The sequence below is a fragment of the Filicampus tigris genome, chromosome 1 (assembly GCF_054856515.1).
Source record: "Filicampus tigris isolate MCC_2025a chromosome 1, RoL_Ftig_1.0, whole genome shotgun sequence".
Classification (NCBI taxonomy): domain Eukaryota; kingdom Metazoa; phylum Chordata; class Actinopteri; order Syngnathiformes; family Syngnathidae; genus Filicampus; species Filicampus tigris.
The window spans coordinates 20,374,419-20,399,799 of NC_141217.1; the positions used below are offsets into that span (position 1 = coordinate 20,374,419).

Here is a 25,381-nt window from a genome sequence, read left to right on the forward strand (position 1 = left end):
TAAGAAGAAAAAAAACTACCACGAATTTGTTTTACATGCATGTACATGAAATTCATCCTTGGTATTTAAATCATCATGGAAGTGATGCACACCCTGGAGCAGGAGCACCGGGAGAATAGTTCATTAATTAATTACACTGGTCAACATCAAATTTTAATCAGAGATGGCTTTGTGTCCCCAAACATAGTTTTGACGCTGATTAAAAAAAACAAACATTTTTTTTCGTAGTACATCAGGTTTTTGAGATATTTTCATTTGTTTATGTTTGACCTATAAAAGCTTGTGCAATACAGATTTTACCATGTGTTGTAGTTTATAGCTACGGCGTTTCACAAAAAAATGCTGAACCTTACCCTTAACCGTAGAACACTGACGTCGAGTGAAAACGTCTCGCTTACAACTCCCGACTGGCTGCAAGAAATTGCTGTTTTGTTACACGTGTTTAATGAAGAATTGAACAGATAAGCAGCTGAACAATTTCCATGTAGCTCGTGACAAACCTGTAGACAAGAAATGCACAATTGACATTGCCCTAACAGCCACAGCTGGAAGCCAATTGAACGCCTTAGTTCTTCTTTTGATAGTGGGTACTCGCCCACACCTATCAAGTTGTACGCTTTCGGCGTAATTTCCTTTTCAAACATGTACGCCGTACATCGTAAATCTGTACGGCCAATGTCAATTTGATCATGTTTACTTTTTTTTTTTTTAATTCCACCATATTTTTTTAATGGAGTTGGTACTTCTTTGCTACTGCCATTTGCAAACTGTCATCTGCTTGCTCTCGTGACTTTCTCATTCCTCGTGATGTTCTCGCGTGACTTTGATTCCGTCTGCTAAAGCTGATTTCCGAATACGTGACAGCAGCCATTTGAAAATAACGTGTAAGATTATATACAGATATGTATGAGCAAATTACAATTTTAAGACTCAGGACACCCGGGGTTAACAGGTATGCTTGCCCTTTCTTGTTTCCCCTCTTAGTGTGGCACCCTGGTGCACAACAGCTGTCAAACACTAAAGAGAAAGCTTGTGTTTGGTCTGACCGCATCATTAAAGATTTAGCAGGGACATGAGCAGGAGAGAGAAGCGTGATTAAAATAATGATGACAATCTGGCAATCTGGTCAAATTTACTGACAGTCCAAAAATAGTTGTGACAAACTGTTAATTTAGCAATGACGGAAGTGTCTTTAAAATAACGATGACGTAGTGACGACTGACAATTACAATTTGGGTTCTGCAGTTTTGCTTTGGCTTGAAAAATGACCGACTGACAATAAAGGACAAGGGGCTCGCCTGATGGCAAATGATGAATGATGGACTGGCAACATTTCCTGACGTGCCCATCTGCCGTATATACCGGAGGTTTCATTTCATCCTTCCAATGAGACCATAAATACTTTGGTGCAGCCAATATTTACAGGAATGTTGATCATTATGCATCTGTAGTCTGCACTTTGATGAGGAGGCACCTGCCAAGATTTCAGTGTCACATATTCGAGCATCTCACAATTCTATTCCCTTCCATGTCCAAAGTTGCGTTTGCATCACAAAGAAGCGTTCTATTGGATCACAACTGTGACCACAGAAGTGGATTCCGTGTCGGCGGGCGCGGAGTCAACCGCTTCAGTAGCGACTGACGAGGCCTCTGCTGGTTTGGTGGCGTCAAAATCACCCGGACCTCCGTCGTGCTCATCCACAACCACGTTCCTCAGTTTCCTCTGTCGCGGGTTGTAGTTCTCAGTCCGCTTATGGATCTGAACGTGACGACGCAGGTGTGCCTGGGACCGAAAACAAAAAACTGTATAAACTTCATTTAGAACTGAAATTGTGTTTTACAACCTAAAAGTGTATAGTGTATTAAACAAATGTATTATTGTTGTAGATGTGGTCATCATTTGCTATTAACCGTAGCGGTCTTTATATTTTTTAACCATTTAAAACAGACCACAACAATTAGATTTTGAGAGAAAATAACTGTCACCAATAATTATTCCGAAGTAACGCAACGTTACATTTTTCCGCTTCACCCGTCTCCATTTTTTTTCTACCTCTTCCTGTCTAAATTCCCTTGACGCACACATGCAGTTTTATTCTACTGCTGCCAAAAAACGTGTTGCTAGCTAGTCACTATCTTAAGCTAGCGAATGTTGTGTTGACTTTAAGACAAGTGTGTGTCCTTACATTTGCGTTGGATGTTTCGAAGTTGACATGAGCTTCCTTTTGTGGTTGCCCAAAACAAAGTGTTCTGAGGACTTATGTTGCATGATTTTTATTTAAGGTACAGTCAGGTCCATAAATATTGAGACATGGACACAATCCTACCTTTTTGGCTTTAAACACCACCAATATGAAATGAAAAAAAAAAAGATGTGCACCCACTGCACACTTTCAGCTTTAATTTGAGGGAATTCACATCCAGAACGTCCAAACGGACGGTCGTTTAAAAGAAGTGGACCGGCCTATAGACCCATTACCACCCTGCCGATAACCACATCCTGTAGCATACCTGTCGGGTGAACTTGTAGCCACAGTCGGTACACTCGAATTTCCTCATCCCCTTATGGCGACACAGGTGGACCCGCAGTTGTTCTTTGGCTAGCGAAGAACATCAGAGGAGGTCAAACTTGCTCATCTTTCAGGACACAAGCGGCGTTCTTACCTTTAAAGGTCTTGCTACATATGTGGCAGCAGTGGGGGCGTCCCTCCTCGTGCTTGCTGGCCTTGTGGCGAAGGAGGGCGCCCTTCTCGGTGAAGCGCTGCTCGCACACGTCGCAGGGGAAGGGCCGCTCGCCCGTGTGCGTCCGGTGGTGTTTTTCCAGGCTCGCTGCCATTGAAGTAAAGCAAGCGTTATTGGCGCAAAGCCAACGACGGCGACCGCCGCGGTCGGACAGCCGTTACCTTGCGTGCGGAATGTTTTGCCGCACAGGTGACACTGGTAGGGTCTTTCGCCGCTATGCACGCGAAGGTGCATGGTGAGGTTGTTTTTCTGGGAGAAGGCGTGGCCGCAGATGCTACAAAGGAAGGGCCGCTCATTTCTGTGAGAGAGACACAATAAGAACAAAGATCCGTTTATTGGTCAGATTACTCATCTTTTATCCATGTGTTTGAGTGCACAAAATGCTATGCTGTTGTTGTTTTTTGTAGAGTGGACCACCTTGTGTGCCACCTACCAATGTACGTGTCCAATCAACCGAAAAAATTGAAAAAAAGTGAGTCCTTACCTGTGGATAGCCTTGATGTGCATCTGCAGGCCGTTGCGGCTGGAGGCTCGATGGCCACACTCCTCGCACACAAACGGCTTTTCCCCCCGGTGCTTAGAGGCTTCGTGCACTCGCAGCTCGTAGCGAGTCCAGAAGGTTTTCGGGCACTGCGGACACTGACAGAGAAATCTTGTTCTTTTTCTACACTGAAAAATACTCAATTACTGGGCACACTGTCGTCACATTGGCAGATACTTAATACTGTAATTTATTCATATTTTCTTCTTTCTACCCCCCCCTTAATTTTTCAGTGTGTAATCCATAATGATTAAAAATGAAGAGCAAACAGTATGCAGGATGTGAGAAGCTATGAAGGTGTCTGGTGTTGCAATTTGGTGGTGATCCAAATTAAGATTGCTTGGCCGTGGCGGAGGTCTGTACATTAATCGCAGTGTTTCCCAACTTTTATTGAACCAAGGCACCTATTTTGTATACGGAAAAAAAACTCATAACACACCCCCTGAAGAAAAGTCACTAAAAGTGGGTTAACAGGCAAATTATGTACGTTCTGCCATCTAGGGGAAAAGATGGAATGCCTGTCACGATACGCCATTGTTTTGGTGCAATCTGGTGGCATTGTGTTGCTAAGCAACTACAGTCTCTTGAATTGAAGGGAGGAGCTTCCTTTGGTCATAGCCTTGTCTAATAGAAAAAAAAGTGCTTTGCAATAACAAACATTTATAGGTGGGCAACAATTCCTTGCTCGATCCCCATCCCCTGCAATTATGAAGTGGTTCACTGTCACTCTTTTTTTTTTTTTTAAAGTATCACAAAGTATTTCATTTGAATGCAATTTATTATGAAGCAACCAGTGATGGACCAACTCACAGCGTGTGGTTTGGGGTAGCCATGGACCTTCATCATGTGGCACATCAGGTGTTTCTTGTACATGAATAGTTCAGCACACGGAGAGCACTGAGGAATAAAAATCCAGGATGAGCTTTCGCTTCACCATTCCATGTCAATCTGTTGTTGGCCATACCTTGTAGGGCATCCGCTCCGCGTGGGAGACGACGTGTGCACGCAGTTCTTCTTTCCCTTTAAATGACGACGAACACGTCTGACACGTGAACGTCTGGAGCGAGAGGCGGAAATGTTATACGATTCTCCAATTCAACAGAAAAATACATGGCACACTTTTGACTGCAAATGTTTAAATGTCCAGTGATTCATTGCTTTTTAGCATCTTGCTGCTCCCTAACTTGGCACTGAAAAGCGACATCTACAACAGGTCTTTGATCCGCGAATGCACCATTGCATTTCCTGGTTCAATTCAATCAAATTAAATTCAACTTAAAATGTTGAGGTGAATTTTAGGTTTATCCTGATAATTCACCCAAAAGCCAAATATCCATACCTTTCTGTAAGTACTGTATGATGGGTGCATGTGTTTAGTATTGTCAAGCCTTTGCAGAGGGCTTGTGGATGACTCTGCATAAAGGATGGTGAACGTGTTAATGATTACACCATTAGAGCAGATGTTGTCCTCACCTGTGTTGCAGCACAGTGCCTGAGCTCATGGATTAAAAGATTCTCTTTTCTGAAGTAGTGCTTCCCGCATTTATTGCAACCAAATGGTTTCTCTCCAGTATGACGTCTTCAAAGCACAAAAAGAGCAATAAACAAGAATTGCTTTCAACACTCACATGAGACGATTTGGGAACCAGTGCATACCTGTTGTGCACTTTGAGATAATATTTGCTCTTGAAGACGTTGTAACACACAGGGCAGCGCACAGAGTTCTCGGATTCGCCCCCTGCCGTTTTGCCATCACCGCTCTTGCTGGAACTGGAGCGGCGTTGTCGAGCTCTCGACGCAGACACTTCAGCGGGACTGGACTCATGGGTGGGGACGTACTCTTCATCAGAGTTGTGGACGCTCATCTCAAAATGATCGCTTTCATCCTCAACCGTCACTGCATCATTCATGTGGCCCGGCAGTTCGTTAATCTGCAAGTGGACAAAAGAAAGACTTTTATTCCTCGTCATTGAAATTTAGGTTATAACAGTTTGGGATTTTTCATTAATTTTGTATCTTTTATCATTTTTTGAAAATGCTCAGTTTTAGTTAAGTTCTTAGAAATTTTTGCTTAGTTCAGTTTATTTTTTTGTAACCGGTATTTGTCAGGATATCGGTGAGCCACAAAAACATCCTATACAGTGCCAGCATATGGCAGTGTTGTATTTAAAACAGATATGTCAACGACGACATAAATGTACAAGAATAAGCAAGCACTTTTTTGGAGTGTTTGCATGTACACCGACCATTTTTCTTGTCCTTTCTCTGAATAATTGGTCCACACAAATTCTGTTGAGCAAAAAGTGGCCGTGTGATCTGTTCCACTGATCCGAATCATTATGCCTGAACTGAAGCAATTATATATAAGAATATAGAAATACCCAAAACATTTAACCTACAGACATATTTAATGATAAACATTTGTTTGTATCACATTTTTCATGCATTTGGTGTTGCATGCATTTTTTATTTTATTTTTTTACCCTGGTTTGACCGATTTGCTGCTCAGTGGTCTTCTGATCCTCGTCATCAGCACATTCTCGGTCTGAAAAAGAAAGTGAAGCACCCTCGCTGGCCGGGACAGCAGTGATGGCGTCCTTTTCAGCTATCATCCGTCTGGGCTCTCTGACAATTCGGCCCGAGCGGGTGGTGGCGGTGACGGCGGGCTTCACATCATCCTGGACCCCCCCAAAGACAGACTGCTCTTTGGTTACTGTCAGTTTTTTTGTGTCTTCACCTGAGACGGCGAAGACCTCAGCCTTTGTCTTTCTTGGTCTGCCTCGTCCTCGCTTGAGAAGAGGGACGGCGTCTACGGGCTTGTCCCTGAAGCGCTGACACATTTCGAGCGCTTCAGGGATACACAAGCTGGACGCTGCAGTCTGCACCTTGTCCAGGATGCCCGCATCCAGCTTCAGTTCCCCGGTGTAGACAAAGTCTAGCAGCAACTCTAGGCCCTCGCTGGAGCACTCTTGGAGGTACAACTCCACGCTGGGTGAGGCAGCAGCCATGTTGCCTCCCTGAAAGACTTGACTGAAGCAGGCAAGGACACTACGATGGGCAGTGTAGACCACCCCGTCAGTCACTTTCAACAAAGCGTCACAGAAGCTCCCGGCTGCTCTCTGTTGGTTTAAGGTGGACAGGACACGCCGTGCATGGTCAGCAGCACGCATCTCCACTGGAACAAAAATGTATGCCCACATTTGGCATTTTAATAGCATAGAAATTAACTGTATATTTATTCATATTGAATGTATCAGAAAGTGCACATTTTCTGTCTCTCTGCTCTTTTTGCTTGTTCAATAGATGCATATTTATGTTTTGATTTTTTTTTTCATCCCAACAATTGTTTGTGTATTGTTGCCAAAACTGATATATTTGGATCACATTCAAACTGTCTGTGAAAATGAGTCTTGATATCAACATGACATCTCTCTTCAATGTTCTTATGACAGTTTCCATTTTGTGTCAATGCCATTCAAAGGAATCGGCCAACTTTTGGGCCTAAGGACCGGTTTTATCTTTTAAAATGAACAAACCGACCAAGTTATTTGTAGATGCCAGGTTATTTGTAGATGTCATTTCAATGAAAGTTAAAGTGTGTAAGTCTGATATGTAAAAGTGTAAAAATGATATTAATTAATGCTCACTTGAATTGTATTATTTATGAAAAAGTATGAACAATATTAAATGAATGAAACAATTATTCCACAAATTGGTATTTTGCTAAAAAAATATATAATTAAACAGTTATTTTTAACAAGATAAATGAATTTAAAACAATCAATAAACATTAATTTTAGGGGGTAAAGATCCAAATGAATGTAACAAATATTGCAAGACTCGTAATGATGTAAATGTAGACAAATGCTCAGTTTGTAACCATTGGGATACGCTACGGCTAAGTATGACCACTTTCAGGCAAAAAAAAAGAAACATCTAAAACTAAGTAAATTACAATATATATGGTGAAAAATAACAAGTAGCATATCAACTTTTAATTGAGTGAGACAGTGAAGTGCAAATCCTTAGCACGTCGACGTTTATGTCCTAGCATATTTTTCCAGACGCTCCCTTAGCTCGGCCGGTAAGCGGCAGTTGCGTTTAAAGACTTACCACAAGAATGATGAAACTTTAACGTTGAACTGTAAAAAATTCGCCAAAATTCCTTTCCCGTTGATGTTGCGTAGGAGACAGCCTATGATGTGTTTCGAGTAAAAAACTAGCTTCGTTTACCTTGTTTTGCTTCTTGTAGGCCGCTTACAAACAAAGCGGATGTGACGTAATTTCGGGTCTCCGCATTCCGGAATCGATTGGTCAGGGGTCATGTTGCACACCAGTATTCCGATTGCAACGAAAAAAATCATTTTGAACAAAGCGAGCGCTTGTATCTGAATTGTGTTTCGACATATTCCCACCACGATACGAACGAGGCAAACATCACGGGAAAATCATTGTTGGCCATCTACATTCAGTCGACTGTTGTGGCTCCCTGGTACACATGTTAGCTAGCTGGCTAACCACAACTTTGGTAACTGGCGACTCGTAATTAATGATTTGAAGGGGTTTAGTAGTCACCAGATAGTTCTGAACAACCTCGACAATCGTGAGTTTTCTTTTTGACGTAGTTGCAGTTTGCCTTTACGTCAGGTGAAGAACAGCAGGCGGCGATGCAGAGTTAGCGAGGTAACGCTAGCGAGCCCACTTCGCCTATGGTTCCTGTTTGAAGGTAAATTGATCTCATGTCTTTGTTATGAAAACGCGAATCTGTGATGTTTGTTCAGTTGCATTCCATTCAAAGAATTGTATGCTTCATTGTTGCCTTTGTGTTTACCACCAGCCACTCGTCCGCATAACATTGGCATAATGAAGGCCAAGAGAGTCAGTCATTCGAAGGGCAGCGCCACATCTCAGAAGTGGAAGGACGTGAGGGGTAAAAGGTGCAGGCCTTCTATCGGCCCCTCTGACCTCAACTCCAGTCCTGTCGTGGTCGGGATGATCAAAGATCACCAGGAGGCCATGAAGAAGAAGCCAGCTGTGAAGAGACTGAAGAACAAGGCAAAGCCTGTGTCTGGGAAAAGTGCTCCTCTGACAAAGTCCTTCACTAATGGTGACATGGGCCTGGATTCTGACGAGTTTCAGGACTGGAAGGAATACTCCCAATCAGTCAAAGTGAATGGACTAAAGACGCAAGGTGCCATCGAGGATAAGCGTGCATGTCGACTGGATGGGAAGTCTCTCCATCAGTGCGCGGAGAGGGATGACCAGAAGAAGCATGCAGTGCTTGTCATGCAGAAAGGACAGGTACGCTTTTGGAAATTTGAACCTCAAGTCCATTTCAAACCCTGTCTTTCTCCTTTTTTCAGAGCCTGTGTTTCCGCGGGAAGTGTTTTTTGACCTGCTTGTATGGGCGCGTGGAAGTGATGGGCTTTACCATTGAGGAGGGCCAGCAGTCATATCCGCTCTTCTCTCCCGCCTCACATTGTCCGCTGACCATCAGAGCCACGGAGGGCTGCGATGACAGCCGAGACCACAGAAGTGCGGCTACAGACATCCTGTGCAATTACCTCCCACCCGGTAAATGATCTGGACAATTGGCGCTCTTGTGTTGCGAAGGTTGTCACGGGTAAAATGAATGTACGACGATGATGGAGCCGAGCCAGTAAAGGGAATAGCAAATGTCCAATATTTAGTATCATTTCACACTTCATTAAAACAGTGCAATGACTCTACAACAAAGCAGAGCTGGCTTCAACAAGCCAGTTAGGTCAATAATCAATAATCCATGGAATAGTCTCGCCCAAAGGAAACATTTGGAAGAAGAAACAGTTTGTTCCCGTTTATAATTGATGCCATCATACAGGCATTTGTAAATAGCTACATTTGAACTTTTCCTGATTGTGGATGTCTACAAATAATTGAAACACTCTTGTTGGATTCTACTGAGTGTCAGTGCAGCAAATATTTCTCTCACCTGTTTTGCAGCGTCACAGAAGAAGCTGCTTAAAAAGCTTGTTTCCAACTCCTCCATCATCCTGCTGGAGCCCATGGACACCCCCTTGACACGCTTCCTATCAAGCTTCGCCAATCTCGGTAGCCTGTTTGACCCCACTGTGGTAAGATGGCTCCATGGCTCCCTGCTTGCTTTGTCAGCATTTCCTCTTGGAATTGAAGCCGCAAGAAGGGTGAAGGGATTAAGGATGAAAACAGGAGCATTTGAGTGTAGATGTGGTGGAACTGCCAAACTGTGGCAGGGTCCTCCATCCTAGATTGGCGTTAAAGAGAAGCGACCTACATGGAATATAGCGGAATTCTTTGTGAAGGTGATTTGCTAGGAACACGTTTTACATTTCTGAATCACCACCAAATCATGAATGTGCACGATCAGAGATCTACGTTTTGAATTCAATCATTACGATGAACGCATTTGTCATAGAAGAAAAGTTCAGCCAAAAGCGTTGCTCTTCATAAAGAAACTCGGATGTGAATACAGGGGGTCCTCTGGTTACGGCAGAGTTTCGTTCCGACGGCGGCAACATAACCGGAATTCGGAAGTCAGAATGCATAGCAGTCTTCAGAAACACTATTCTAACGCTGTGGTAAGTTACATGTGTGAAAAACACATACATACACAACCAATTATGACAACTGAACATGCATTCTTGCGCTGCGTGACGACATATTATAACACCGCTACGCAAACCAGATAACGGCCTGCCGTTTACAACCGCAAAACCCAGCAAGTCCGTGTAAATTTAGGACCCCCTATATTTGAACAGAACATACCCCACTCCAGTTCCGTAAACGTCAGTATGGTTGACAGCTACCAAACAAAGTAGCTGACATTCCCCAAATCTTTATCCAACGCCACATCAAATATAAATGGGAGCAGACTTCTTAAGTTGCAATCGATCATTTTTACTCCCTTCCACACCTTTCGTCGACAGCATTGCACAATACAAACTGGTCGACATATGCAGGAAATTACATAACCGCCGCCTTCTGTGGATCCTCACTCTCATGTTCATTCCATGATTGACTAAAATTAGCAATAAATATATCATTTGTCGTCTTAAAAAGAATGTCTTACTTTTAATGTGACGTCCGACAACATCTGCCCACATTCCTGTTTCGATGCCTATATCGTATTAAGCAGAGGTCTCATCTGCACCAAATGCCAAACTGCGAAAATGCAGAGGCTCAACTCTAAAAATCAAACCGAAGTGCGGTCTTAACAGATTTAATACTGTGTGTTGACTGTAAACTTTTCTCCAACCCATGTTTGCAGGGAGAACTAATGTCTGCCGTCCTGGACACGCCTCTTAACGGTCTAGGGATGATTCCTCTGGTCGGCAGTATTGAGGGCCTGAAGGTGTCGCCCAGCTGCCGGGAGTCCCTGGATACGGTGGTCAGTGCCTGCAGAGGTAAAACCACATATTCTAGCATTCATTTATTATTCTTTTGCTTTATCGGCAAAGGAACTCCATGTGTGGTGTCTTTTATTATATACATACATTACAAGTGCAAAATGGCTCACTAACAGACACATCTTCAGAAATGGACAGATGACAAAAGATTTTCTTGGTCATTTAATTTCACACTTGATGGCTATGCAGTCAGTGCTGCTTGTAGCCAAGTCACTTTTTCCTCAGACATTGTCCCCGATAAATCAAATATGGACCTGAACGGCATTATTGAGCAACTGCGAAAATGGTCATTTCATTTTTTCAAATCATACTAACAACTACTGAGTAAATAATATACAATTCTATAACACTCAAATTTAAGTCTATACAACGTTTAAAAAATAGTGTTAATAATAACCGATGATAAAGCGTGTGAATTCAAGAGTGTCTTGTCTACAACTGTCTGACGTTATTGTCCAGCAATGCTGTCTGTCTCTGTCTCTCACAGGGGACTTGGACGGTTGTGCTGTTGTCCTCGTTTACGGAGCCAAAAACGTTGGCAAGTCCACATACATCCGCATGGTGGTCAATACTCTGCTAAATCAGTAAGTGGCATTGTCACCACGCTGAGATGCTTGAATGATGCTGGACCGTCAATTGAATCTGCCCGCGTGCGTCTGTGTGTATGTAGCACTACAAGTGTGGACTATTTGGAAGCGGACCTCGGTCAAACTGAGTTCACCCCGGCTGGTTGCTTGTCTTTGTTGACCGTTAGAGAACCTCTGCTGGGTATGTTTCATTGCTTCTTCCTTAGAATCGTGTTACGGTGGAACCTTCATTCACAAGCGCCTTACAACTTGAAACATTTGGAGTTCGGCCATAAATATTTAGGGTTACGTATTGCAATTATTGTTGTCTGTGGTTAGCCGCCTGTTCCAAAGGCCAAATTCTTAGAAACCGGAGCCTATCCCGGTTGACTTTGGGCAATAGGCATAGCACACCCCGGACTGGTCGCCAGCCAATCACAGGGCACATCTCGACAACAATCGATAGCCGTGCTGCCTTTCAATTAGGCAAATGATGTCGTTTTTCTAACCGATTATGTTTGACTTTGGAGGATCCACTGTATCAAGTTGTAACCTGCTTGTACGTTGCTCATTTTACAATTTAATAGGTAGACGAGCCATGCCGGCACTTATTTGTTGCAATTGCTGCATGACCCATTCTCAGGCCCCCCTTTCACACATCAGCGTGACCCCGACCACATGGTCTACTACGGCGAGTCGTCATGCGAGTCTGATTTAAGCCGCTACCTGGAAAGCCTCAAGTCCTTGTGGCGTAGACGCTCCCCAAGCAGAGAGACGCCCGTTGTCATCAATACCATGGGTTGGGTTAAAGGTCAGTGAAAATGTTTTTTCTTAATCATTTATTTCTTTTTTAATCGATTTAATGCTAATTGGCGTTTTTCTCGATGGGAGCAATCTCTAGGTTTTGGACTGCAGTTGCTTGTGGACATGCTCCGCTTCTTCCCGGTCTCGCACGTCATCCAACTGGCTCACACCAACAGCGCGGCTCAATGCCCCGCCCTCACCCCCGAGTTTATGAGGACAGCCCATGGCTTCCAAACGCACCCGCCCGCTCAGACGGCGCTGGACGAGTTCACAGAGAGCACACAAAGCCCGCCCCTCACCTACGTTCACATGAGCGTCCAGTGCGACTTCGAAGGCGCGGGCTGCCAAGGGACGGCGTAAGCGGCCGTCTTTCTTGCATTTGCGTTTTCACTGTCGTCGTGGCGTGTCGGCGGCGACTCACGTGTGCATTTGCTGTGTTGCACAGGAAACACCAACGCAGCAATGAGCTGCGAGAACTTTCACTGCTGGCCTATCTCAGTCAGCTGCAGTCGGCTGATCCCGGACCCGTTAGGCCTCTAAATTCCCTCACACCATACCAGGTACACTTTTTATTTTTTTACTTTTTATTTTTATTTTTTTTTTTATTTAACAAGCTGCTCTATTATTGATGACATTTTGATGAACTTACAATACATAGTAGAGCTGGGACGATACGCTTTTGTCCCAATCTGATTCGGATCCCGATACTTTCGTTGCATATCCGATACGTATTGTGATACTAATATATATTTAAAAAAACTGAGGCGTGTGTTTCCAAAGTTCTAACTTAAGAGCCATTTGACATTTATTGAAGTGTCACGATTGAAAAGTGCATAAACTGTTCCAGTAACGGTTCCTGATACACAGGAGTGCAACAAATAAAACTCCATTCACAAAGCTCAACTTTAAGGACATCAAATGTTCCAAAAGCACATTATAGAACATGCAAAACATAGCATAATGTATTGAAAGTATCGATACTTCATCAATATATCGATACTTGGTTTTGGCATAAAAAGTATCACAATACATCGGGATACGATATTTTTTCCCAGCCCTAAAACATCATGTTCCTCATTAGAACCTTTTATTATTTATTATTTATTTATTATTTTAAATAAGAAATTATATATTATTTATTTATTTATTTTTAAAATTAAATGTTAGACTTGAATGAAGATGTGGTTAAAGCATAAAGTGGCCACTATGGCTGAAGTATTTTGAATTTAATAAATATAATCAGATGCCCCCACGCAAATACAACCCTAAAAAATTGCAATTGCATTTCAGTAATTATTTTTCCAAGGTCCCTTTGCCATGTACAGGTATTTTTATAAATTAATATGTATTACAATTAACAATATCAGATATGGATGTAATGAAGCATAGCAGCGATTTAAAAAAAAAAAAAAAAAAAAAAAAAAAAAAAAAATTGTATCGAAAATCGGGAACTGAAAATCGAATCAGGTCTTGAATGAATCCTTAAATCCCTAATATCAGATAAATGTTTTGGTGTTGCAGGTTAGGCTTCCCCTAAAATAAAGACAACTTCAATTATCTACTTCAATTACAGATGTTAACTTACTAAAAATATTTTGACTTGCAGGCTTTTAAAACTTTATGAAACAAGTGTGGTGTTAACTTAAGTCAGATTACAACAATAATGCAAACAAATCTGTGGCTTCACATGATGATATCACTTCAACATGTCACCTTTAGTGAAATAATTATATCGTCGCTGTTCTGTGAAAAATACTTATGTCCATTTTTTTTTTATTTTGTGAATGGTGTTTCCACGTTACAGACATCGCATTAATGTGAACATTTAAAAAAATTCCAAAATTGGACAGTTTTTCACAGGACAGTGACGATATGTAAACATGTGGACTGCACTTCTTAAGAACTATATAAATAAATAAACAGAATAAAGTAATAGGTGTCATTTTGCCTCCCACAGGTGCCCCACACAGACGTGGCTTTGGGTGTGGTCCATTCGGAAGTGGCGCCCAGCGACATGTTCTATGCCGTCAACTCCGGCCTGGTGGGACTCTGCTGCCTGGCGGAGAAGGTGACCGGCAAAGGAGGCCCGGTCCTGCTGTCCCGAGCCCCCATCTGCCCCTGCGTGGGTCTGGGTATGGAATAATCCTTTCATTCATTGGGTTCACATGATAAGTGTAAAATTATATCATCATCATCATCATCGTCGTACATTCATTTTATCCGTGACAAAATATTAGATCTGTACTTTGTCATAATTGTACTATAGTTATACTTAGTTTTTTGTTTTTTTTTAATTGTTGTGTTTTGGGTTTTTGCTCTCCTGATTTTTCGTCTTCGAAGCCATTCACTTAGCATTTTGCAGGTGTGCTGCGGGGGATCGACATGGCGCGAGGCCTCTACTTTGTGCTGACGCCGGTAGATCCCGCCGTCCTACGCAAGGTCAACTGTCTCCTTCTCGGAGCCACGTCGTTGCCCTCCTGCATCCTGACGGCGCAGGTCGGACATTAGCTTGGTCGCCCAGATTCACAGAAAGTTGACAATTTGCCTGAAATTTCTTTACAACTACATGCTAATGGAAAATTTGTGCGGCAGGGCGGTTTCCAGGGAGAGCTGCCTTACATCACGTCGGACTACAGCTTCGACCTGACCGGTGCTGGAAAGCTGCGATTCTTTAAGGGCCTGCAGAGATCAAGTCAAACACACTGATGTTCTGCCTTTTTTTTTTTTTTCCTCACAACATAGTCTGAAATGGACTCTTCAGGAGATAAATCTCTCAAAACATGTTTGGTTGTTTTGTACTGCTGCCATTCCAAAACTGCAACTGAGTTCTGGTGTCATATTAAAAGGAGAAAATGTCTTCAGATTAGTAGTTTTTACTTTTTTTGCAAAGACAAGCATTGTGGCAGCATTTGTCGTTGGTAGTAGTAGGGGTGGGCATTTCGTCTGACCGACGGACCGGTCCATCTGTCTGTCACTGATGGACGCACGTTTTGCTGACGTTAGATGGAAAACTTAAAAAAAAAAAAGGATGACAGACTAAGCACGGACGGAAGTGGATTTTTATCCGTCGGTGTAATCATAGCTAACATGGTCAAGTCCGAACAGACGTTACAGTCCATCATTGACTGACGCCCGTTTTGCTGACGAGAGACGGAAATGTGGCTTAGACTGCATTGACTGTATATGTACAGCAGGTGGTGGTATGCACTAAAGAGAGAATTATGAGTTTGTCAGGCAGCCTAATGAGCTAAAAGGTAATAAAGTAGCTTTGAATACAGAGAGTGTTTACAGAGAGGTTCTTGTGAATTAAGTTTCTATTTTTGGAAAGAGCAGGGTTAGGAGGTTATGAAACAGTATTTTGCAAGCCCACACTCCATTTCAGAAGGTGGCAGTGATGCACCAAAAGTTGTTTGCCAACTACTAAAAGACAAGATGAATTTGAAGAAAGAAAAAAAACCCATTCCATTTATTGTAATGGCAACTTTATTTCGTACCCTTGGCAACAACGTGACGCAGGATTCTGGTTAAGGTAAGCAAACTTAAAAATTTAAAACATCCTTGCAAATAAGTAAGCTTTGTGAAATGTCAGATGTGAGTGCAAAGCTGTTTGAGCAGCATGATGCACTCCATCTCCCATTTTAATCAAATTGGTTCAGATAATCGATGGATTTTTCATCTGCTGGACTTTTTTTTCCCCCCCCCGATTGATTGACCGACTGGCGGAACTCTGATGTTTACTGACGGAAGCGCGGTTAAAATAACATGACGGACTGACCGACAGACGATCACAGTTTGGTTCGGCTTGAAAGATTGACTGATGACACCCGGGTACCCAGGCGGCTGACAGATGACAAATGACGGACTAACCACTTCTGAGTAGTAGTTATCATTATAGCGTGTACATAATAAAATTTTACTCTTTTATAGATTTCCAAACATTTTAAATACAGGCCACTGCAAAAAAGAAAAAAATAAGGGAAAAAAGAACGTTTAAAAACAATTTTGTAATTTAGGCAAAAATTCCAGCATATAGAATAGTAAATCTTTATAAAACAAATGAGAACTGAGCCACCGTCATTTTCTGTCTTTATTACTAAAATAAAAACTAACAATATCATTACCAATATAACTTGACAATTTAAAAAAAAAATTGAAAAACAAAAGTGATTGAGTCCCTGGTAACTCAATGTTTGTTCCATTACTGGTTCTTTAGAGGCGGAATCATGGCGTCCCTGATGTCAAAAGCATCGATGAGCTCCTGGGAAGATGAGAGGGAAAAATAACATTATGGTACATATCTTACTATAAGTGTGTCGGGAACAGGTTTTTATAGTTGGGGAATTTATTTTATTTCGTTTCTAGTTTTTTCTAAAAATTTAGTTTTAATTTTTCAGAGCGGGTTGCTTGTTGGTTTGCATTTTTTGGGCATTTTTGGAGGCGGTATGGATCAGTAGGTAGAGTGGTCGTCTCCAAACCCAGAGGTTGTGGGTTCAATTCCCGGCCATTGTGACCTTGTCGAAGTATCCTTGAGCAAGATACTGAACCCCCAGTTGCTGCGTCATCAGTCGGTAAATGAGGTACGGTGTGAAGTGCTTTTGAGTACCGAAGGTAGAAAAGTGCTCTACATGACAGCCCATTTACCATTTCGAAAAAAGGGAAAAAAATTTCAATTGCATTTCAGAGTTTAACCAGCAACCTTTTAAAGGTCCGGGTGCAAACATTTGAAAACTTTTCTGTAGCCCTCTAGAACCCCTTTTACAATGCATAACTGTCATTAAAATGTGATTAGGTCGTTGGTAGACAGCAGTTTAATCACTAAATACAATTCAGAATGTGTCATCTGCCATTTGAATCTTTTTTTTTTCTGGAGCTGTGACGTCACAGTAGCCGGAGGATTCAGTGACTACTAATCATGAACGGTCTATTAACGCCCCCTCTTGTCGGCTCGTGTGTTTCAAAATCCTCTCATTCCAAAACATCGCTCGCCATTGAATGTGCTTTGTTTGTAGCGCATGGAAATTGTACAGTCTATGGCAGGGGTCACCAAGTCCGGTCCTCAAGGGCACCTATCCTGCATGTTTTCCATCTCTCCCTGCTGCAACACACCTGATTGAAATGATCAGCTCATCAGCAAGCTTTTCAGAAGCCTGATAACGATACGTAGGTTCGGAAACACTCGGAACGAGTAAGTGAAACCTATTTTCTAATCGATCTGTGGTTGACAACTTGCAGGAAGTGACTTGTATGTATTATAAAACCTATTACCAATGACAATATGAATCTTAACAGACTCTGAAAAATGTTTGCACCCTGACCTTTAAGAGGAAACGATCTGAAAACAACATGTTCACCTTCCAGATCTTTGGACTGACTGAAACAATAGATGCATTACGGTTGTCTGATCCTCCAGCATCAATTTCCATCCCCACTTCCTCCACCGGAGCTGAAAGAAGCAACAACAACAACAACAACAACAAAAACAGCTTAGCACTGTGATGGACGATCCTTTTCTTTTTTCTTTTTCTTTTTTTTTAGTTAGGGGGGTTAAGTGACAAACCAATGCAAGGTCCTTTACCTATATAAGGCAACTTGTCTTGATCCAAACATATTTGTGCCAAACCATCCTGAAAAGATAACCATGGAGTCACAAGAGTGCAGATCAGCATCCATTTGGATGCTTGCCAGCAAAGAAAACTCACCCTGACTAGGAAGGACGTGTGGAACATGTTCTCGATGGTGCGCGAAAAGGAGTCGGGGTCAACGACAAACTCGTAATACGGTATCGGCGACGACGCTGTGACGTAAGCAGAGCTGCGTTAAATGGTCATTTTGGCACAGCAGTAAGGCGGTCAACTATAAACTCACGGTCATCTTGATGATAACGCTTTAGGCAGGCGAGGATCCTCTCCACCTCTTTCTCGGTGGCTTCTTGTTCGGCTTCTTCCATCTTTTTCAGCTGATTGATGCACAATGTGAGATGAACAGAACAAATGAATGCTCATCCACTAGCTGGCAGGAGGTAATTAATTCTATGCTATATTTGTTCATGGTATGTGGTGAGATACAGAATTTCTAATGTAAAGTATGTGCTGTAGGAATTGTAAATGGGTATAGCCACCTGAGTGGGCATGACCCTTTTTGCTTCCTTGCTGGGGGGTTTCCTTTGTCGCTCTATCTTTTGCTTTGGAGGGGGTGGCTCAGCATGGAAGGAACCCAACCTGATGAGAAACGGAGGTTTGTGACGTGGAGTGCAACAGATGCATTAAACAAGTGGTTTGCAAACATTTTACACCTGCAACAAACAAACAATATTTTGAATATTTTTTTACATTATAAATGTTATATAATATAATAAATAAATATATTATAAAAAAAAAAATCTAACATATTATAAAAAATAAATCTAATATAATATAAAAAATAAATCTAATATAATATAAAAAATAACTCTAATATATTATTAAAAACAAATCTAATATAGTAATTATAAAAATAAATCTAATATATTATTTTTAAAAAATGTAGTATTATAAAAAATAAATCTAATATAACAATAAATCAATACATATATATACACATATACACACACCCCCACACTTCCCAATACTGCGGTCACATTTTTTTTTTTCTTCAATTATGTTACAACGTGTTTATAGAGTGTGTATTTTGTATGGACACTCCTGGCGTGTATTATGTTAACCTGAATTAACCAGTGAATTCTTCCATAAATGAATCCAGTGAGGTGATTAATGACTGCACACGCACATGTAATGGAAGGCCGGCGCTGTCCTAAAACAGTCCTCAGCTCTCCGGGCTAGTCTATGCCAGGCGTCGCTGGGCAGGTAACCGTCGATTTGATCTCCGCTCTGCTCCTCCCCCCCACTTTCCAACCGGTTGAGACCCATGAAGGTGAGCTGTCAAAGGGATAAAAGCAACCTCAGGGTACAGGGTACGGATCACTGCATCAATGACTTTCCACTAAAATGTGGTTAATTTAACGAGTCAAAATTTATGGGAGGGATCAACCCATTGTTCATGACTCAAAGTTTTGACTTAAAGTGTAGGACGGAGGAAATGTCATGATGGTTTGTTTACCTCGTTTTCTCTTTTGGGCCTACCGTGAAAGAGGAAAAATAATCCCTTTTGTACCTGGGGTCCGTTTCACAAAGCAGGCTTAGTGAAAACTAAGTCTGCTAAATCTCAAATGAGGGAAACTGACTTTTCCGTTTCAAAAAGGGAGGTAACTCAAACCAGAGAAAGAGAGGTAACTCTAGCCGGAGAGAGAGGTAATTTAAGGTCTCGGTCAGTTACCGCAGTAACAGACCCTCTGAACCTAACCTGGCCGGGACCAGTTTTAACTCAATGATCCTCAAGTTTCTCTCTGTCTCCGCCCTCTTTGAGAGCCACGCGCACTTTTTCACTTCCTCATTCCTTCAATTCGCACAGGCAAGTTTTGGCATAGCGTTCTGATGTCTGTCATTATAAAAAAAAAAAAAAAAAAATCGGAGTCAGTATATGAGAAGTCCATTATGCACAGTATCACTGAAAAACGTTTCTGTTGAATTTACTCCATTTTTTTTGTCTTCCAACGTGTTTGCACGAAGTATCATTTGAATTACTATACATCTACTTAAAAAATGTATCTGGCTCCAGATTATTTTATTTTGTGCAACCACCTGACAAAATATAATTGAGTAAATTCAACCATTATTTTTTTCAGTGTAAACCCATGAGATTATAATGAGGAACATGGCATTTTGATTAATTTTGCGTTTGTGGAATATAAATTAAACAGCAAAATGCACTCGTTTTTAGCCATTTTAGCCACATTTTGTCTTCTTTCGACTGAAAATGACATCACAACTGTTCACAATGACCAATCACGGCTGACCTGTATTCTGAATCCGAGCCGTGATTGGTGGGCAATTACGGCCCTCGAGGGCCAGTATCCTCTCCCTGCTGGAACACACCTGATTCAAATGATCATATAATCAGCATGGTCTGCAGAAGCTGGATAAGGATCCTGATCATTTGAATCAGGTGGGTTGCACCAGGGTGACATAGAAAACATGCAGGATACTGGCCCTCAAGGGCTGGAATTGCCCACCCCTGGTCCAGACCACATTTTAAATTAGGGTTTAACAGAGGCTATGTTAAAAATTTCTTTAATCCGATCAGAATGCACAGCTTTCATGGACACAATCCAAATAGGACTTACGTGTTCATGCATCACACTTTCGAGCGGAACAAATTATTTAAAAATGTGCAGATTGACCAAATATACCTGAAGTAGTAGTAGAAGAAGCCGTAGCGACTTCCGTGTAAACAAAACATTGCTCTGTCCATCTCTACTATAAACATTAGCATTATTTCGGATATTTTTCCCATTTGCACTGTTACGTAGAAATTAACACTTCCTAGTGGAGCTGCAAATGTACCAATTCAGTCTTGCGCGCGCCACATCTTTTGCTCGCGCTCCTGTTTTTTTTTCCCTCCAAACTTTATCGAATCAAACAACAAACAATATCACACTCGCCCTGCTTCTAGCTTCCGAGAATAACAGAAACGCCTATAATGATGTCACAGACACGCGCAGTAAAGACGGTTTGTTCCGAAATGTCGGAGTAAGTGTTTTCATGTGCATTGATATCGACATAACCTACTTCTCTCATTCGGAATAAAATCTGGATCGGAATGGGCTTGATCGGATCAGAATATTCCGAATTAGGTGTGTACATGAAGCGGTTTTATTCCGATCAGGCATTTAATCCGAATAAATGTGTCCATGTAAACGTAGCCATAGTCATTGTCATACAATTTTTTTGGTGTAAACAAAAGTTAACCAGTCAAATGTGATCACATTAAAGACAATACAACTCTTGACTTCAATGGTGAATGAGGAGGAGGTAATAGTAGTTGGCACAGATGCACCAAATTTCTTGTTGTTTGTTATTGAAGATGACAAAACGGTGCAGCAGTTCACAGCAGCAGTCAGACCAGGTGAACCTGCTATATTGTTCTCATATAAAATGGAATCACTTACAAGGTGCTCAGCAAAAGCAGTGAGGTCAAAAGCACTGTCCTCATCTCGCATCTGGCGGGCTTTCTCGTCGTTCAGGTCAGTGGCCACAGCAACGAACTTGGAATCCAGCACCGCTTCACTCGTCTCTCGCACTGTCAAACGACAACATTGATGTAAGAGGGTTCTCTGCGCCACCAATTTCGATTGGAAATGACTTTGTACACTTCAATAGTAAAATTTGGAAACATTGACTTTTTAACGGCTCGCACAGTGAAGGGACCAAGCCCTGACAGCAACAACAAAAATACGCAAGTAACTGTCGACACAAATAGCGAAGGTCCATGAGTACATTCAAATGACAAGATGCTGCTTGGTCGATTTTTTGCTAAGTGCTGCGAGCCATACACGTCAACACTTTCATTTTTATTCCATTTGCTTTTGTGTTTAGTAACATGTTGTGTTTTGCACTTCAGGGCAACTGTGCATTTTCGATTTGCTGATAAAACCGTAGCACTGTGATGTCATTCACACAAAATAATCAAATGATAAATCGTGACTAAGCGAGGTTTGACAGTTGTCATGGAAAAAATGTTCAAATACAACCAATTTCATGTTTTGGCAATGAGGCAATTGTGTAATGGAAAACGTCGACCACTTGTCTTTCAGATATGACAACTGCAACCTCTCGTAGACGTTGCGGGGATTTAGGTGTTCGCCGAGGACTAGCCAAAGGGCTTTCAATTAAATGAACCATCTCAGTAAACTACCCCACTATCAGCATGCAGTAAAACTGAAGCAGATGCCGGAGGTTGTTCAGCAAAACTTTCCTCGTATCAACATGGCAAGGTGCTTAGTTTAGTTGGGTTGTCTCATCAGTTGTCTGCGTATAATCTGTTTGCTTTTCTTGGTATTTTGAACAGGGAGGAGTCTCGTCTGTCTCTTACGTGAAAACAAGGCAGAAAAGAGATGAGGAAGAGAGATCCTATGTTTCCCCACACACTGTTCACATTGTTTCTCTCTTGGTTGCTAGATAAATAATCTTGCAGACTTGTCTGAATCAGATACTTTATTGCTTCATCTCACACGAACCGAAATTTCCACAACACGCTACAGTGTTGCCCACTATGTTAAGGATCACTTACTACATGCTCAAAAAATTGCACTTTTTTTGGGGGGGGATCATGCATGATTAAATCTACATCATTACAAGTATGGATCAGCAAGAAGCTGTAGTACAATCCCTCGCAGTGTAAACAAAAGATCCTTGTTGCTAGGCTCACACTGAAAGGCCACTTTTGATTGGTTAGATATAACTTCGAGCAGGCCCAGTTTGAAATTCATGCAACATTTTTGTGAAAAATGTCCGGAAGCATGTACTACACTTCCATCCTACTGTGACATAACAAAGGGATTCATTCAAAAACAACCGCTCCCACACTGACTTTCTCCGCCCACATCCATGATCAGCTAGGCAGGGTGAAGATCCAGAGTTACTTTTAAGTGCCACCTTGTAAAATATTTGTGAAAAAGCATTATGCAAAAACACCCACAACCCCCACGGCTGCACCGACCCTGCTATCCTGTCAAAGCCAAAAGGTAAGCAGAACTGCATTGAGTTTTGCCAAACGCAAATATTAGCGTTAGCTTCCAGCATTCGCTTCTGATAAGCGGAACATACAGTACTCGCTCGGTGAGTTGTCGGCGGCGTAGGATATTGATATTGTCTTTACGGGTGCTAACTTTTTCTCTCCCCACTTAGGGCTCTGCTCATGTAAATCTAAGCCACTCTAGTCAAATGCTCAGCTGCTGCATCCAGTCTTCACGGTAACAAAAGCCAGACTTTTGCCTTTGGCCCAATAGAACATGCCGCGGTGTTTGCAGTCACCCAATTGTGTGAGACAAACAGGGCTACTTTCAGACAGACTAGGCTAAGCGGTTCAGATTTTGGATTGATGGATAGAAATAGGGTGTTTTTTTTTTTGGTTTTTTTTTAATCATCGGGCGTACTTGGACAAAGGAATGTCACAAGCATAATGCATTAAAGAGAAGCCTGAAAACTTTCAAATTGTGAAAAAAAAAAAAAGAATACTATGCGTACTTTAAAAGTTCTGCTCCGACGATATGAAAAGCAAAGTAAAAATGAGACGTACCATTTACAAAAAGCTGGTCTGCCTCTTCCAAAACCTCTGTAAGTTTGTTGTTTGTAGGACTCAGTAAATCTTCTCTATTTCCTGAAATAAAAAGGTGCACGCATAACAAAAAAAAAACAAACAAACAAAGCAAGCCACCTCTTCTGAAGTCACTAACTCACGATGGACTGAATCGATGAGGTCTCTGTACTTGCTCCTTATTTCCCTCCTCACGCCTCTTTCGTTGCCTTCCCGTCCATCCGTCGAGGCTAAGTTGGACCCCTCATTGCGCCGCTCTTGGTCCCCGCTGTTGTGACGTGCGGTGCCATCTTGTTGGGGGGCTTGCTCGTTGGCGGGCGGGCGTCTGAGACGCTCCATCGATCAGTCTGTATGTGTGCGGGAATGAGATACTGTATAAAAGCTAAGCACAGAAACAGCAAATCAGATTTGTATAGTTCAAGTTTAGCATCGATTCACTTGTGGGAATTTGTGTATATGTGTAATCCAACGATGGTAAAGAAAACCTACCAAGTATTTTTGTCTGTCTAATTTCATAAAGAAATCAGTAAGACAGAAGGTTTGGTCTACATTAGTAGTTTGCATTTATTACTCTCTCTACTCAATCTTTATACACGTGGGGTCAATTTGTCAACTTTATCACTCCGCAATGATGTTTAGAGCTTGATATCCACTTGTCGCTACTCACATGGTACACTTAAACATTTTAGGTGAGGATATCTAATATGAGGACGTGGATGATAGTGAGGGAGAACCAGTAAATTAATTAAAACGTTTCTTTCAAATCTATAGTCCTTTCAAATTTGACAGCAGGCAACGATTCCACCGTGCACAAGAGATCCATGACTATTTGAAAAGCATGCAGAACGAGAACAGGTTTCCAGGTTTGACAAACGTTACCTGGCTGTGCCAGCAATAAGCACATCGAGCGAGAGGGTTTTCTTCCTCTCGGTGGAAACACATCGTGCGACAGCGGGCGAGAACTCACGCAGCACACTTCCATGCTCTTGTATTCTTGTACATGAGCCAGATCGAAAAATAGAAACTGTGACTGAGCAGGACTGTGAGGATGCCGAGGCTTGGACCCCCTTAATGCAAAATGCAACAACTGAGTTTTTGCAAAAACAGCTTGCTGTTGACGTAACTGTTGTCCATGAATTCCCAGTATAAACTGTCAATTAGCACAGATTACTGCAAATTATTCCCTACTTCTGTGAATTTTGCCGAAATAACTATCCTCAGCAATCAGTAGATGTCAACTTGTCAACACAGTAATGTGAACCATAAACATTTTTTGGGCGGGATGAAGTCATGCAATCCCTATTAAACACACGGTTAAATTGACAAATTTCTGTCAATGTGAACCATGTATGTAAACACGAAAGAGCAGCTAACCGTAACAGCTTCCTCGAGCGGGTGCTCTGAAAGAGCTAATGTTAGCCACTTAGCAGCGCGTTAAAGCACTTGATGTCCACAAAAATCATACTTGACGTCACGCTGTGGCTTCGGACCGGCTTATTTGTTGGAGCGGTGATCCTTGTGTCCAGGTTTGAGCCACAGAGTGATGCTGAAGCAGACCGAATGCGCGGTGCGCGCCAAAATGGTAGTCACCTCACATTCCAACGGACGTCTCGCTCACTGTAGTACGCAGTTGCTTTTGGGGGCGGAAATGACGTACATAACAGCTGTAGTCCGGCGGACTGACGTGCCGACCTGGCGGCCATGTAGGGTGGGGCGACAATCCCATCAAACGCAATGCAATTGTATTAAAATATAGTCATAACATGCTCATATGAACTCTGGGTGGTTTTGCATTTCCTTGACAGTATTGGGAATATGTTACAGTATGAGGAATTTTGCGATAAGTATAATGTTCCGTGTTCTGTTAAACATAAAACGATCATTAAAGCCATTCAGAGTCCACTGCCTTCGCTATCGGTTAGAGAATTCACGTTACTTTCGGATATGGTGTAAAATCTGCATACATTGTATTTATTTGTGTGACGATAAAGTACTGTTTATTAGAACAATTTTACTTGTGTAACCAGGTGGTTAATTGGGACATTCAGTTTTCCGAGTGACGGTGAACGTATCACCATCGTCTCGCCGCCCTCGCTCTCCTGTGCCCTTAAATG

The 25,381-nt window shown here is 42.0% G+C and overlaps 3 protein-coding genes across 10 annotated transcripts; 1 reads left to right on the plus strand and 2 right to left on the minus strand.

Annotated features, from left to right (window-relative positions):
- Window positions 1–140: 140 nt before the first annotated feature.
- Window positions 141–7,735, minus strand: zbtb48 (zinc finger and BTB domain containing 48). 3 transcript variants are annotated; one of them, XM_086025569.1, is made up of 11 exons: window positions 7,517–7,735; window positions 5,767–6,458; window positions 4,940–5,214; window positions 4,757–4,862; window positions 4,248–4,340; window positions 4,094–4,180; window positions 3,227–3,381; window positions 2,904–3,040; window positions 2,665–2,829; window positions 2,512–2,600; window positions 141–1,783 (listed from the first exon to the last, which is right to left on the minus strand). In XM_086025569.1, the coding sequence occupies exons 2-11, from the start codon at window positions 6,451–6,453 to the stop codon at window positions 1,565–1,567; spliced, it is 2,013 nt and encodes a 670-aa protein (XP_085881695.1). In that variant the 5' UTR covers window positions 6,454–6,458; window positions 7,517–7,735; the 3' UTR covers window positions 141–1,564. The 3 variants fall into 3 exon arrangements, with proteins under 3 accessions (XP_085881695.1, XP_085881704.1, XP_085881685.1); XM_086025578.1 differs by having other exon boundaries at window positions 5,767–6,402; window positions 7,397–7,733; XM_086025559.1 differs by having other exon boundaries at window positions 7,397–7,732.
- Window positions 7,553–14,938, plus strand: nol9 (nucleolar protein 9). Of its 3 annotated transcripts, XM_086025540.1 has the most exons (14): window positions 7,554–7,811; window positions 7,909–8,009; window positions 8,121–8,584; window positions 8,647–8,857; window positions 9,266–9,396; window positions 10,569–10,704; window positions 11,195–11,291; window positions 11,378–11,475; window positions 11,917–12,084; window positions 12,175–12,433; window positions 12,523–12,637; window positions 14,035–14,209; window positions 14,440–14,573; window positions 14,670–14,938. In XM_086025540.1, exons 3-14 carry the CDS (start codon window positions 8,147–8,149, stop codon window positions 14,781–14,783), a joined length of 2,076 nt encoding a protein of 691 aa, XP_085881666.1. In that variant the 5' UTR covers window positions 7,554–7,811; window positions 7,909–8,009; window positions 8,121–8,146; the 3' UTR covers window positions 14,784–14,938. The 3 variants fall into 3 exon arrangements, with proteins under 3 accessions (XP_085881674.1, XP_085881666.1, XP_085881659.1); XM_086025548.1 differs by having other exon boundaries at window positions 7,553–8,009; window positions 14,418–14,573; XM_086025533.1 differs by having other exon boundaries at window positions 7,554–8,009.
- Window positions 14,939–16,151: 1,213 nt separating this feature from the next.
- On the minus strand, window positions 16,152–24,967 carry nsmce4a (NSE4A component of SMC5/6 complex). Of its 4 annotated transcripts, none has more exons than XM_086025639.1 (11): window positions 24,858–24,967; window positions 23,411–23,614; window positions 23,250–23,330; window positions 21,121–21,251; window positions 18,843–18,991; window positions 18,196–18,295; window positions 17,943–18,033; window positions 17,777–17,871; window positions 17,653–17,701; window positions 17,429–17,520; window positions 16,152–16,335 (listed from the first exon to the last, which is right to left on the minus strand). In XM_086025639.1, exons 2-11 carry the CDS (start codon window positions 23,604–23,606, stop codon window positions 16,276–16,278), a joined length of 1,044 nt encoding a protein of 347 aa, XP_085881765.1. In that variant the 5' UTR covers window positions 23,607–23,614; window positions 24,858–24,967; the 3' UTR covers window positions 16,152–16,275. The 4 variants fall into 4 exon arrangements, with proteins under 4 accessions (XP_085881765.1, XP_085881744.1, XP_085881754.1 ...); XM_086025618.1 differs by having other exon boundaries at window positions 24,733–24,899; XM_086025628.1 differs by having other exon boundaries at window positions 24,642–24,899.
- Window positions 24,968–25,381: the final 414 nt, after the last annotated feature.